General features: G+C 38.6%; 2 protein-coding genes across 14 annotated transcripts in view; one reads left to right on the top strand and one right to left on the bottom strand.

Annotated features, from left to right (window-relative positions):
* Positions 1-15,253, top strand: part of MED12L (mediator complex subunit 12L) — a 318,467-nt gene that overhangs the window by 112,792 nt on the left and 190,422 nt on the right. The window lies entirely within an intron of this gene.
* P2RY14 (purinergic receptor P2Y14) overlaps positions 5,429-15,253 on the bottom strand; it is a 52,469-nt gene continuing 42,644 nt past the window's right edge. For 7 of the 9 annotated variants that reach the window (XM_078070289.1, XM_036072539.2, XM_078070299.1 and 4 more), the window contains 2 exons: positions 12,951-13,057; positions 8,329-10,272 (listed from right to left, as the gene is read on the bottom strand). In XM_078070289.1, coding sequence (XP_077926415.1) covers positions 9,227-10,249 — 1,023 coding nt within the window. In that variant the 5' untranslated portion in view covers positions 10,250-10,272; positions 12,951-13,057 and the 3' untranslated portion in view covers positions 8,329-9,226. Of the gene's footprint in view, positions 5,709-8,328; positions 10,273-12,950; positions 13,058-15,253 lie in introns of those variants that run through there. The other 2 variants (XR_013446944.1, XM_078070316.1) reach the window with 2 other exon arrangements.

The raw sequence follows: 15,253 nt of genomic DNA, 5'->3' as shown, positions 1-15,253 counted from the left end.
TTTCTTTTTTATGGTAGGCATGGCTATGTGTTTACTTCCTTGGTCACTTCGGAGGGTATAGCCAGACAGAATTAAGAAGTATATTCAACTATCCTTAAAAATGTACTGCGGCCACAGTTTTTGTGTCTGGATTGCCAGGTAGGAAAGAGCTGAAGGACCCTAGTTCTCAGTGTTCCATTTCCTTTTTGGAATGGTGAGAAACCAGTCTTTTTTTTTTTGGTAAGCTTTTATTTATTTGACAGAGAGAGAGAGAGCAGGAGAGCACAAGCAGGGGGGAGCGGCAGATGGACAGGGAGAAGCAGACTCCCCGCTGAGCAGGGAGCCCGAGGCGGCGCTCCATCCCAGCCGAAGGCAGATACTTAACCAACTGAGCCGCCCAGGCACCCCGAAACCAGTCTTTTAATAGTGAAACTGAACCATGTTCTTCCTTTGAGAATGACCTTGAGGCAATCTGATATTTTGTGGAATTTTATTCAGAGTGGAAATACGCTTTTTTGGGGCTACCATCCCTGTTTTGTTTTTAACACGAGTTCCATTTGAAATTTCCAGAAGTCACTTTTTTATCTGTTTCATTAAGAACAAATGTTTTTCAGAGTGTATTTTGTTAGTGTTCTGGGAAATTACATGTCATCACTAACCCAGTATTTTAGAAACCCAAGTGGGAAGAAGTGAGGTGAATTTATTTTTCCCTGACCTTGGTCATGGCAATACTTTTTAAGAAATGACATACTAGTTACTTTAATGGATATTTTGTTTGTTTTAAATAAAAACTAAAAAAGCAAAATTGCCCCATGAATTGATAAAGAAAATCTTATTGTAGTTAACTCCCCCATGGACACAAATCATGCTTTTGATTTTATTGAACACAAATACCAAACAGTATTTCAGTAGAAGTGTCGTTCTTTTTTTTTTTTTTTTCCTTTTTAAAAGTTTATTTTAAAAACATGAAGAGGGCCAGGGGTGGTAGGAAGAAAACGAATTGCTTTCCCCTGAAAGAGGCAGTTTCAGGAAGGGATAGAGATTTATATATATATATAATATATATATATATATATATATATAATTTTATGGGTTTTGTTTGCTTTTTGTGTTTTTTATATTTAAAAATTTTTTTTTTTTGGCAGAGATTTAATTCTATCTTCTATGGCTGGCTCAACATGAAGGATCCCAATTTTGAAAGAAAAAAGCATGAGACACACAGAGTGAGCGAGAGAGTGAGAGCCCGGCATTGCCCAGGCTGTGACCAGAAGTGTCGTTCTTAATGCTTAACATTCTTAAAATTTTTTAAACAGAGCATAGTAGTCCTTTGGAGCTAATAGGGAATGGGAAAATGAATATTGGAGTAGGTAGCCACTGTCACAGCCAGACACGGGTCTGTGAACTGATTTTCTTTAAGGAAATTCATGATCTGTTAGGAAAGCCCACAGATGGGGAAACTAAGGCCTTGTCCAGAGCTGCACAGACTCCAGTGACCTAGTACTTCATTATGCTTCTTAAAATGAAAGTGTTGGGCAGAAACAGTGGTTACAAAGGAGGCCAGCAGGTCCATCCAGCCGCCCCCTGCCTTGTTGCCCCCCCACCCCCTTAGTTTGAATTCCAGTACCACTGAGCAGTGGGAACGGTATGCTACTGTGCCCACTCCACTCACGGAGTTTGCAACTCAGGACGCTCTCAACTCAAAATAGTTTGCATCCTGAAGCTTTTTTTATGATCTTTGGGTAGGGGGCTGTTTCTTGGTTAAGGAATGCTGGTGATCAAGACATTTCTCTAGCAATGTGTGTGTGGCTCTATGTCTGCCTTCTCTCGAGCCACTGTGCTTTAGGTTCACATTTTGAAAAATTTTTTAAAGCACATAATCACCTTTCCCACCTGGAGTAGTCCAAAGACTTTTTTCCCTGACTCTCACTGAGATTGGTAGCTTCAAATCTGAGAGCGACAGATGTGATTAGATAAGAGTACTTTTTAAGTGAGGCATAGACAGACACAGAGCTTCCAAGATGTTGGTTTTTCTGCATTACTTAAATGCTATCGCAGTTTTCCCTTTTTAATGAAACAGAGTAAAAAGATGGAAATATTTTGAAGGCAAAAGTGTTTTACATATTCTTGGAATGTGAACTCGATTATGAGTGGCTGAGTATATTCATTCCCCTAGCCTGTCTTTTTGATTCTTTTTATTGATTGTACAGTGTTATTGGGTCAACATACAGTTCATTTTACCTTTCAGTTGTGTGGTATTTGATTGATGGTTATGAGATAATTAATAAGGGAAATCCCTAAGAAAGAACTTTTAAAGGTTATCTTCTTTCTTTTTAGTCACTGAAGTTCATTTTCTCACCCCTTGAGTAGTTGTGGTCCTTTTCTTAAGAGGTTGTGAGTAACACATTTTCAAAGCTCAGAATACATTTTACGCACTCTGTTGTTACCTTTTAGGAGAAGGTTCTCTGGAGAAATTCTCCCTATCCCTTGCCATGTGAGTCCTTGTTTTTTGATCACGTACTTAAGCAAAATTCTAACAAATGTTTATTGACTGCAGGCTGCCCCCTTAGCTCCCGTGCTAGAGAATATTTTTGTTATGTTTAGAAGGTTACGGTGTAGAGGGGGTGATAAGGAATCTGCAGTACCTGCAATGATACTGTTAGTTAGAACTGGTGGGAGTCCAGGAAGTACAGTCCTTCTGACTGAGGTGTGGTGAAGAGATGCTTCGGAGGAGCGAGGGAATGGTGCCAGCATGGGGGGCATGATGCAGATGACTGAGATGTGGGAAGTGTTTGGTGATTCTCAGGCAATCTGGGTGCTTGGAGTATCGGAGCAGGATCTGCCTGAGACCAAATCTTAGATCGCTTTAGTCAATCTTAGATGCTTTAATAACCCTGGAGAGCTCAGTACTTGGTAAATCTGTGGGCGTTGGGATTCCATAGGGTTAGGGGAGAAAGCGGTAGACAAGAAACCAGGTAGGGGATGATTATGGTGTGGTCATTTTGAGTGAGAAACAGTGAGGAGCTGAAATGAGATGGGAAGTGCCCAGATGATGGACACTGGGAACCACTGCAGAAGTAGGTTATGGGGCTGTGATTTAGGGCTGGGAGGGGAGTAGACTTTGGTTTCAGTCCTGGCAAGGGAAGTCTGAGGAGAGAATCCAACTTGACAGGTAGAAAGGTGAGTTTGAGTATTGGCTTACTATGTTTTTAGTGCTACCCCATTATTTGATAAAGCATAGATTGTTTTTTATTTTATTCCTTCTCTTATAGATAGTAGATATTCCTTAGTGCCTTATCATCATAACCTGGACATTCTACTTCTGCTTTTATTTGTGTATTTATTTGTTTTTTGGATTCCGTATGTAAGTGAAGTCATATGGTATTTGTCTTTTTGTCTGACTTATTTCACTTTGCTTCAGTCCATACATGTTGTTGCAAATGGCAAGATCTCATTCTTTTCTGTGGCTGAGTAGTATTCCATTGTATATCTACACCACTTCTTTACCCATTCATCTATGGATGTACACTTGGGTTGCTTCCCTATCTTGGCTATTGTAAATAATGCTGCAATAAACATAGGGTGCATATACCTTTTCAAATTAGTGTTTTCATTTCGTTTTAGTAAATGTCCAGTACAGGAGTTACTGTATCATATGGTATTTCTATTTTTAATTTTTAAAAATTTATTTATTAGAGAGAGCACACATGCATGCATGGGGGGAGGGCTAGAGGAAGAGGACCTTGCGTGGGGTTTGATCTCATGACCCTGAGATCATGACCTGAGTCAGAAGGAGGAGTTGGATGCTTAACTGACTGAACCATGCAGGCGCCACTCTATTTTTAATTTTTTAAGGAAATTCCATACTGTTTTCCACAGTTTGGCTGCACCAATTAACATTGCCACCAACAGTGCACAAGGGTTCCTCTTTCTCTATGTCTTTGCCAACACTTGTTATTTCTTGTCTTTTTGACGCTAGCCATTCTGACAGGTATGGGGTGATATGTCATTGTGGTTTTGATTTGCATTTCCCTGATGATGAGTGATGTTGAGCATGCATCTGTTGGCCATTTATAGGCTGTTTTTGGAAAAATGTCTATTCAGTCCTCCATTTTTTTATCATATTATTTTTCTAGTGTCAAGTTTTATAAGCTCTTTATATATTTTGGATACTAATTCCTTTTTGGCTATATTGTTTGCAAATATCTTCTCCCATTCAGTAGATTGCCTTTGGTTTTGTTGGTTTTTTTCACTGTGCAATAACGAGGACATTCTGAATGTAACTTTTTAAACACTTAAGGAACTCTTATTTTAAATAGCATTGATAGAAGTCCTGGTTTTCCTATTAAAAAATAACATTTTCCTTTTTATTTACCTAACTACTTTCATAGTATCACCCAGATAAGAAAATACATTTGGTCATGGCATTGCAAGTTTTTTATTTATTTTTTTAATAGTGGCATTTTTTTTTAAACTAGAAAAGTGAATTTAATATGGAGTTGACAGTGGTGGTTAGTTTACAAACAAAATGAGGATTAACTTCTCATTTTAGTCAGTAAATATTAGAGAGATCTAGTGTTCCTTCAGAAAGCTATGGTGTAAAAAAAGTAGAATGTAAATAATTAACAGCTTGAAAAAGCTCCTAGTTAAATGTAGAGAATCTTTTAGTTTAGAAAAAGGATTATCATATTAAGTAGTGTGAAGTATTGTATGGAGATGATGAGAGCCACATTTCAGTGGACTTTTATGTCAGGAGATGAAATGATAGGAAAGTAAGCCCTTAGGACTTTATCATGCACTTTGGAGGAGGATTTAGCAGATACCAGTGACCTGGAATTTGGGAGGGAAGCAGGAAGTAGTGTTAACTCTAGGCTTCGCCTGACATACTGACACCATGTGGATTGGAGCTGGTGACATCTGGAGGTTGGAAGTAGAGCAAGATGACTCTGAGTCCAGAATCTTGTATTTCAGGTCCCCAAAGCACTAAAGGTAATGTTTGGGAAGTGGGTTGAGATGGGTCACAGAGATCTTAACTGTGACCATGAGAGAAGTCAGACTGATGCAATGAGCACATTCAAAAAGTAGCGCTGTGAATTGTGCAAGACTGTTGAATCTCAGATCTGTACCTCTGAAACAAATAATGCAATATATGTTAAGAAAGAAAAAAAGAAGAAGAAGAATGTAGCAGGAGGGGAAGAATGAAGGGGGGGAAATCGGAGGGGGAGAAGAACCATGAGAGACAATGGACTCTGAAAAACAAACTGAGGGTTCTAGAGGGGAGGGGGTTGGGAGGATGGGTTAGCCTGGTGATGGGTATTGAGGAGGGCACGTTCTGCATGGAGCACTGGGTGTTATGCACAAACAATGAATCATGGAACACTATATCTAAAACTAATGATGTAATGTATGGGGATTAACATAACAATAAAAAAAATTTAAATAAAAAAAAAAGTAGCAAGTAGTCATTGTCAATGAAAGTACTTTTCATATATTTTACTGTTGTTGAGATGAGCCTATTTTTATAATAACTCTTTTCATGCTTGTACTCCAACTTCTGTTGCAGGTGGGAGAGATAAAAATGGCGTAGCTTCTTACATTTTCTGCCAGCCCTGAAACTGCTTTGGAGTGTACCTGGTTAACAGGGAACATTTTCCAGGTCCTTCTGTAGAGGAAGCTGTAGTGCAAGTCCTCAAGTGCTTGGGGTGCCCAGGGTGGCTTATAAACTCAGGTGCCTATGGTAGAAAAGAAGGCATGATACACGTTGTTGTAAGAAACAATAGAAAACAAGGGAAGCTGGGAACGATAGTGAGTTGAGAGCTTCTGCCTCACCAGGAGAGGCCAGCAGGCCCTTAGCTGCAGCCAACTGTTTCCCCATGTTTTTATTTATTGGGGCAGCAATGAAAAAAAAAAACCACATCTGTGGCTAGAAGATGATAAGTCAGTAGCTGCTTTGCAGCACGTAGACTGCAGAAATCTAACAGAAAGGTGTTCAAAAGTGGCTCTTGACTGTGACTAAAAATTCCCCATTGATAGGAATTCGTACATTTTAACCGAACCATGATTCCATTTTGATATGTGTAATTGACTCAGTACCTATATGGAAATATTCTGAAGTGTTTTTTTTTTTTTAAATAAAAGAAACTTTTGTGAGAAGAATCAAGAAACAAAGATCATAATCATCTAAGATTACACATGAACCCTGCCCACTGAGATGCATGAATCTCACAATGGTTGTTTATAAAAAGGCTGTCTACTGCCAGTGGTACTCATCTGCTGGTTATCTCCTCAGCCTCCGGACTCTATTTCCCCAGCAGTAAAAATGAGACTTTTCCTTTGAGAAATTCACTTTCTCTGGTTCTTGTCCCTGGGCCTACACAGCGCCCACTCTGCCTCTAATATCAGGGTCCAGCCATAATTGACAACCAGCATGTCCGATTCCACTGGCCACAGGTTGGGATGGAAAATGAGCCGGTATGACCCAATGAGAGCCAAGTCCCAGGTTTCTGAAGAAATTCTCTGGAGGACTGGCTGTGAAGATTTAAGGTCTAGAAGTGCTTCTTTCATTTTGCTACCACAAAAAAAGAGCCCACAGCTTCCTTTGAGTTGAAACTAATACTGTGGAAAGTGGCTGCAAAAGTGGTATAAACTCAGCTTTAGTTACATCAGCTGAGGCCCTCTGTCAGCCCTTAAATTAAGCCATACCCACAACTTTGGATGTTTAGGTCTATTAGCCAGTAAATCTCTTTTTATTGCAGGAGTCCAATTTTAGTTGTATTTTTTTTGTCACCTACAAATTAAACAATTCTGATCCATTGGCTTTACCAAGAAGATTAACCCAGAAATCTAGAAAACACCCTTATACTGAGTTTTGTTTCTACTTGATGATGTTAGTAAAGTATATGCCATTAGCTTTCTATTTTGTCCTTAACCCCATTGCTGCTATTTATATCTTTTGACTCTGGACAAGAAGAAGAAGAATAAAAAGTATATTAATACAAAAAATAACTGAGATCAGGTCATCCCCCCAGAGTGATAGGAGGTTTCCTTTTGGGTAAACCGCACTGTGAGGTTTGCGTGGGGAGGGGTTGGGAGAGAACTGGTATGGTGTGGTTGGTCTTCAACGGTAAAGAGCTGTTACTGCCTTTTGCTCACCAGTTCTCTGCAAGATACCAATGGCATGCAAATTATCTTTTCATGACAGGACATCCCCACAGAAGAACCACTTTAACAACATGTGGCTTTCCTTTCCCCTATGTCATTTTTTAAAACACTTATAACTGTTTCATAGCACTGCTTCTACAGTATGATTGTTATTTTACTTTCTCAGAGATAAATATATATTATAAAACTGTACTATAAACTAGCTACAGAAATTAGTCCATAACATAATTAAAAAAAATAGTACTGGTAATCTCAGGGAAGTTTCTGGATTGGTCCACTGTTGCCATTGCTCTACTATATTTTTTGTTGTAGTTCTGGACCTGATATGCAGTAACTGTTAATCAGTTGTTGCTTACAGTATTCTTACCTGGCTTGCATGTTGCTTCCTGAAAAGTCTTGATTTCCACATTCCCATCTACTTTAGCACAGTGGTTACAAAGACATTATTTGGTGCTCCTCATTTTCTTTATGACTTTCATTTTCTCCCGGGGTGGGGGGGGGGTCATGTAAAATACCAGTATTTACTCATTTGTCCTGGCCAGTGGGAATTGTGAAGAATAAGCACAGCTAATTTCTTTTGCAGATGTATTTAACCAAACATATATGGCAAGCTTAGTTTTGCCAAGCATATTTGTCATAGGTTGGTGATTTGTTTCTTTTTGAGAGAGGATAATTTGACCCAGAGTTGGGAGCAGGGAGTTTTTATGAGGGTGGAAGGTGGATACAGAGAGTAAATACCTTCCCAGCTCTTCTTCAATTTAAGGTGTATTTTCTGTTTTTCCTAAAATCTGATGAGGTCCCAGAGCATATGAAGTACTTATTTTGGAAAGTCTGGCAAATAAAAATTTTTAATACACTAGGTAACTGTCTTCCTTCCTTTATGCATAATTAGCATAATAAAGAGACCACCCATGTCATGACTATGAAGAATATTGGCATTATTTTTTCCTACCTTGATTTTTTTTTTTTAAAGATTTTATTTATGTATTTGAGAGAAAGAGAGAAAGCACAAGCAGGGTGAGGGGCAGGTGGAGAGGGAGAAGCAGACTCCCCACTGAGCAGGGAGCCAGATGTGGGGCTCAATCCCAGGACTCTGGGATCATGACCTGAGTCGAAGGCAGATGCTTAACCAACTGAGCTATCCAGGTGCCCCACCTACCTTGATTTTTAAGAAAGAAAAACTGAACAGTATTGAAAATAATTTCTTTATTATATATTATTATTATATATATATATAGTAAGGGAAAAAAGTATATGCACATGACTTACAAAATATTTGAGAAGAACATTTGGAAGATGGCCTAGATATCTTCTAGCCAGTTAATAGCAGAGAAATAATTTAGTTTTGATAACTCACAAGTCAGCAATCATATCCCATACCTGCACGTTTTAAGTTCATCTGCTTTTTCAGAAAATGGGATATGTAAATTTTCATTTTATGTGTAATTTTTCACTCATAATTGTAAATCTTAGATTTTCCTTTTTTTCAAGTCCAGTTGCTTTCTAAGAAAACTCCTTCCCCTGCCCCTAGATGTATGTATGTACACGCAGTGTATGTGTGTATGTCTTTGTCTTTGTCCCAGTCAACATGTTTTTTTCCCAATGCCATTGAACAGGGGAAGTTGCCGGCAACACTTCCCAATATCCAGCTTCCTTCAATAGAGTCCACTTAAAAATATTTTAACACCAGAGCTCCAGGCTCATTTAGTGGCTTAATAAGTCTCCATATAAAACATAAAAAACCACATAACTGAATCCTTGTATTTAGAGAAGGAAGACGCCCCAGTGAATTGCCTTGATTGCTTCCTATTTTCTTTATGCTATTTAAATTTCTACATTAACTGACCAGGCTAGTGATTTAAATCTTCTGCTTTGATGGAATAAAGTGGAGTAATGCATGTGTTACTTTTTTCTCTGATGTTATAAAAAAGCAGGGAAACTTATATTTTGTTTTCATTATTATACTAAATTGGATTGTAATGCCTAGAGATGATACTTATTATTAGCATGGACATGTTTCTTATTTAGTCTTATGTAACTGAAGATTGCAATATGTGTACATGGATTTTGTTTGAAAGGAGGTGGGAATTCACAGAGTGTCTGTGCTTTCATGCGTTGTATTTCCTCTTTTGGTTTTGGAAGTTTCTGAGTCATGCTGAGCTTTTAATGGGATGTGCAGTTTCTTACATAAGATTTCTCTAAATGGCTGGCATAGAAAGAAATAAATAATAGGATCTAGGCATACGTTTGCAGCTGACAGTAGCAGAGTGAATTCTTTTACATAGAGCAAAATTTCTTTAGACTGGCAGCTGTAATGAGCTTCTGTTTGGCTCTGCGTATAGGGAATTCTGGCAACATGGTAAGGTACAAAACAGACAAAAAACACAAACATGATGCTGAATATATTGCGGCTAGATTTCTTCTTGACCGAAGTGGAATTCCTTCTGGACTTAAGGTGGGACTTGAAGATTTTCCTCGTGATAGCAGTATAGAAAATGATCAACAGAAAAAACACAATCCAGAAGATGCCCACAAAGATGTAGTTTGATGCTTTGTGCCACTTAAGTCCCAGTTCATTTTTAAGTTTCACACATTTTATATGCGTCACCTTCCCGTTAGTAGCCTTCTGGTTGGTCAGGATAATGTTGGGGACAGCCAGAAGGAGCATGAGCATCCAGACCACCACTGACAGGAGTTTGCTGTAATTTACTGAATGGATGAAAGAAGTCGAAAGAGGCTTTACAATTTTATAGTATCTGTCAAAGCTAATGAGCCCAAAGAACACGATGCTGACATACATATTGACATAGAAGAGCACAGCAGACACCCTGCACACAAACACATTGATCTGCCAGGGCCCCAGCCCTGAATCGGCAAGGATCTTGAAGGGGAAGGTCAGGCTCATCAGAAAGTCAGCAATGACAATGTTCTTGAGATAGACGATGAAACTCTTGGAGCTGGTCACGTAGAAGAATATCCATCCAGATACACCATTGAGCAGGGTCCCTGCGATGAAGACCACAAAGTACAGCACAGGAATGATCTGCTGAGTGATGAGGATGTTCCGGGAGCAGGACTCCTCTGGAGGCTGTGTGGTGGTGGAATTGATCATTTTGTAACTTTGGGAGGTGAGGCCTGGGAAGCAAAGTCAAGTAGTCACTCAAAGAGCACTTATGGTGTCTAATAAAGAATTAAAAAAAAAAATTTTTTTTAAAGATTTTATTTATTTGACAGAGATATAGCGAGAGAGGGAACATAAGCAGGGGGAGTGGGAGAGGGAGAAGCAGGCTTCCTGCCGAGCAGGGAGCCCGATCCAGGACTTGATCCCAGGACCCTGGGATCATGACCTGAGCCGAAGGCAGACGCTTAAATGACTTAGTCACCCAGGTGCCCCGAAAGTACTCTTTAAATATCATCTCAAAAAGTAACAAAACTGTAAAAACAGAGAATCTGTTTCATTTATTCAGAACTCTGTTTAATGTATTAACCTTTATATTGACCTTTTTAAAAGCCTATCTTAAATATGTTTTGGACATAGGATAGTGTCCTATAAAAATATACATCCAAATGTAGCTGGTATGGGATTATGACTATCTTCCAAAATGGAGTTTTTCTTTTTTTTTTTTTCCCATTAAAAAACTGATTTGCATTATTTTTATAAAGTAGAAAATACAAATGATAAATGTACCTTAAAAATTCCAGAAAATTGCGAAGTACTTTCTAGATCTGCTCTGATATGGTAGCCACCTACCATCTGTGGCTATAGGAGCACATAATGTGGTCAGTCCAGATTGAGATATGATGTAAGTGTAAAATGCACACTTAAGTTCAGACTTAGTACCCCCCTAAAAAATGTAAAATATTTTTATTTTATTTTTACTTTATTATTATTTTTTTAAGATTTTATTCATTTGACAGAGTGAGAGCACAAGCAGGGGGAGCAGCAGGTAGAGGGAGAGGGAGAAACAGGGATAGGGAGAAGCAGACTCCCCAGTGAGCAATGAGCCCAGTGGATGTGGGGCTTGATTCCAGGATCCTGGGATTATGACCCGATCCAAAGGCAGACGCTTAACCAACTAAACCACCCAGGCGCCCCATACCTCAGTATTTTTAATATTGATTACTTATCGAAATGTTTTAGAAATATTTCATTAAATAAAATATATTATTTTCATGTAATTTTACTTTTTTAAGAATATGGCTACTAGAAAATTTAAAATTACATAACGTTATTTTGCATCATATTTTTATTGGCCAACAGTGTCCTAAGTATTACCCAAAACCTTCTTTTGTTAGGGAATCCTGTGTTGTTATTTGGTTAGATATAGTAGAGACAAATTAAAGGGACACTCTACTTGAGGAATGAGCTGAAAGTAAGCCCAAGACAATTCTGGTAGTAATTTTTAAGTTCTTAAATACTTCTTTTCTTGAGCAGTGGTGTTTGTGGTAGGGCATTGTGTCCTCTAGGTACATGTTTTACTGTACTTGGTCTTGGTGTCTCAGAGCGTGGCAGCGTTTTATAGTGATAAATTGAGAGATGTGTGAAAACGGAGCTATCTTGAGGCATCTACAGAAAGTGAGGACAATTATATATTGAGACCAAAATGTAGGAATATGTGTTGGATGAAAAACAGGATAAGATCATAACAGAGACCTGTTTGTATCACTTTGACCTTGTAGCGTCTGCCCAGGCTCCTCTCCTTATCTTTAGTGTAGGGATGATTTAATGTCCTGATGAAGGGTCCTAACCAAAACTTCAAATCATTTCATAAATGGAGGAAATAGTCACATATTGATGCTGGTTTTGTACAATGATGCAAAAATAAGAACCAAGTGAATCAGAAAGAAAACAAAGAATGTCTTCATGTGATCCAACTACTCTCCCTTTTCTGTCCCGGGCTCTTGGTTGGTTCACTCTTTCTAAGCAGCTTGTCCCAGCCTGTTAAAGATGAGAGATAGGCAAAGGAAGAAAAACAAAGGGGGAAAGGATCTTTGGATGACAGTCAGCCAAAAAGTGGGTGCTCTGGTGAGCCAGCCCTGACCATGTAGTTACTTTTGAGTTTATCTTGAATTTCTGTAGTGAAAGCTTCAGGAAAGTAAACAATGCTTCCTAAATTCTTGAGACTACATTGAAGAAAGATTTCTATATGTGGCAGAACTTTTTAAAAAGGGACACTTAAGAGTATGTCTTTAGCTTCTCGTAGCTGGGGCTCTTCCTTGTCCCACAAATCAGGTAAAGGACGATGAAATGGCATGAAATATTTTAACTTATTCCATCACTTGGGTCTTTTGGTAACATAATTAAAGAACATGGCGGGATGGGATTCATGAGACCAAAAGATAGCTATTAAAGTCTAATAGGAACAGATAAATTGCTTTCAGTCTTTCTGCACAGCTAGAACTGTGGTGAAGTGCCACAGATTCATTCTAATTTAAAGTGAGTGCCCTTGTTCCTTAGCACAATATAAAGTCTGAGGATTGTGTCACTTTTAAGTGCTTTCAAAGTGTAGAGAATTACATATAACCTCTGGGTGCTCTCTGTAGGCAGAATTTAGTTGATATAGGCCATACAAAGCAATGGTCACTCCAGAAACATTCACCTTCATAAAAACATGCTTAGTCAGCCTGAGGCTCAGTACTCATCTTTTGTGTAAGTATACACACTGACCTCTGTCTCTCTTACATATGGACCATCTTCTTCCACCATTCTGAGTGTCTTAATTCTACTTACTATGGAGAAGAAGAAGTATTCATTCATAAATTTCATAAAATTAACAAAGCTCTTGATAATACTAGAGAGTCTTTTTAATTACCTTAATTTTTTTTCTTTTTTTGGTAGAGGTTTCGTTTCAGTGAAACAGTTTAGTCCAGTGTGTGCTTGTCATCTTGAAGTGGCCATAGTGTTTCTTCACTAATGATCCTGTGTGGTAGGAGAAAAATGAAGAATTAAGTGAAGACCAGAATGTTTTTATTGCACAAGTATATATGGTAGCAATGTATTTTTAGAATTTAGCTTGTATAATTTTGAAATATTACAACATGTACCTTTGTTGTTTTACTGTATTGGTCTTGGTTGTCAGTGTTGATGATTATTGATTTGGTATAAACTCTTTTTTTTTTTTTTTTTTAAGATTTTATTTAAGTGAGTGAGAGCAGGAGCTGGGGGGAGGGGCAGGGGGAGAAGAAAAAGCAGCTCCCTGCTGAGCATGGAGCCAGACGATGCCAGGCTCCGACGATGCCAGGCTCCGATGATGCCAGGCTCTGGCTCGGGGCTCGACCATGCGGGGCTCAATCCCAGGACCCTGGGATCATGACCTGAGCCGAAGGCAGATGCTTAACCGACTGAAGCACCCAGGCAGCCCTGGTATGAGCTCTTGAGGGAACCTTACACTCTGTGGAGTGTTGGATGGGAAGTGTTCATAATTACTGGTTTATTTTTTCCCACATGGGATATGGATGCTCAAATCAGTTCATTAAATTACTGAAGTTGATTGATTATATTGAGTCAGAAAATCAAGGAAGTGTTTTTGCTTTAGTTTTTTTTTTCTTTTTTTTTTTAAACCTTTGCACTTTTGATATTTTCGGCCAGGTAATTATTTGTTGTGGAGGACTGCTTTTTCTGCATTGTAGGATGTTCAGCAGCATCTCTGGTTTCTATCTACTAGATGCCAGTAGCACCTGTACCTCCCGCCCATTGTGACAAAAATGTTATTAGACATTGCCAAGTGTCCTCTGGGAGGCCCAGTCTGCCCTGGTTGAGAGCCACCAGTCTAATGAGACTGATGTGTGGATTTTGCAGACAGAACTCCTGAGAGCCATATTGTCTGATAAGAGCGTAAATTTGGCAGAATGGTGGTTAGATTTGGTTCAGCCTTGGTCTATGTTGTCACCTTTCTGAATTCTTTGAACCAGTACTTCTCAGACTTTAATGTGCAGATCACATTATGGAGATCATGCTAACGGGAAGACTCAGATTCTAAAGGTCTGGAGTTGGGTGTGATGCTGATGCTACTAGCCCAATGATCCCTCTTTGAGTAGCAGTTTTTTTCTTTTTCAAGCCCTGAACCTAGACATTTAATAAATATTTGGTGAGGAGGGTTAAAAATTTGGTTTTCTTTGCTATAATTGGGATTCGAGATAGGAAATAAGTTGCCCTTAGATAACCCTGAAATCAAAAATCTTTCTTAGAGTTTATCCATTACAGATTTCATCACAATATAGAAATCTACTTGAGGGGGCGCCTGGGTGGCTCAGTCGTTGGGTGTCTGCCTTCGGCTCGGGTCATGATCCCAGGGTCCTGGGTTTGAGCCCCACATCGGGCTCCCTGCTCCGCGGGAAGCCTGCTTCTCCCTCTCCCACTCCCACTGCTTGTGTTCCCTCTCTCGCTGTCTCTCTCTGTCAAAATGAATAAAATCTTAAAAAAAAAAAAAAAAAAAACTACTTGAGAACAAGTGGTAAAGTATATTCTAGCTTTGTAGTATATCTTGAAATTTGGGATTGTGTTACCTCCAGCTTTGTTCATCTTTCTCAAGATTGCTTTGGCTCTATAGGATCTTTTGAGGTTCCATACAAATTTTAGCATTATTTGTTTTACTTCTGCGAAAAATACTACTTGTATTTTGATAGGGATTGCATTGAATTGTAGATTGCTTTGGGTAAAATGGACATTTAACAGTATTATTCCATTCTTTGAGTGTGATATATCCTTCCATTTGTTTGTGTCATCTTTGATTTCCTTTGTCAGTGTTTTGTAGTTTTTAGAGTACAGCCTTTAACTTCCTCCGTTAAGTTTATTCCTCTGTAATTTATTCTTTTTGGTGTAATTGTAAATGAAATTGTTTTCTTAATTTCTCTTTCTGCTACTTTGTTATTAGTGTATAGAAATACAACAGATTTCTGTATATTTTGTACTCTGAAGCTCTACTGAATTCATTTATTCCAATTTTTTGGTTGAGTCTTTAGGGTTTTCTATAGCATCATGTCATCTGCCATTGGTGACAGTTTTACTTCTTCCTTATCAATTTGGATGTCTTTTATTTCTTGTCTGATTGCTCTAACACTTCAGTACTATGCTGAATAAAAGTGGTGAGAGCAGACATCCTTATCTTGTACTGAT

Source organism: Halichoerus grypus, chromosome 1, assembly GCF_964656455.1.
Source record: "Halichoerus grypus chromosome 1, mHalGry1.hap1.1, whole genome shotgun sequence".
NCBI lineage: Eukaryota > Metazoa > Chordata > Mammalia > Carnivora > Phocidae > Halichoerus > Halichoerus grypus.
The sequence above is the reverse complement of the archived record's forward strand: the minus strand, read 5'-3'. Positions and strand labels throughout refer to the sequence as shown.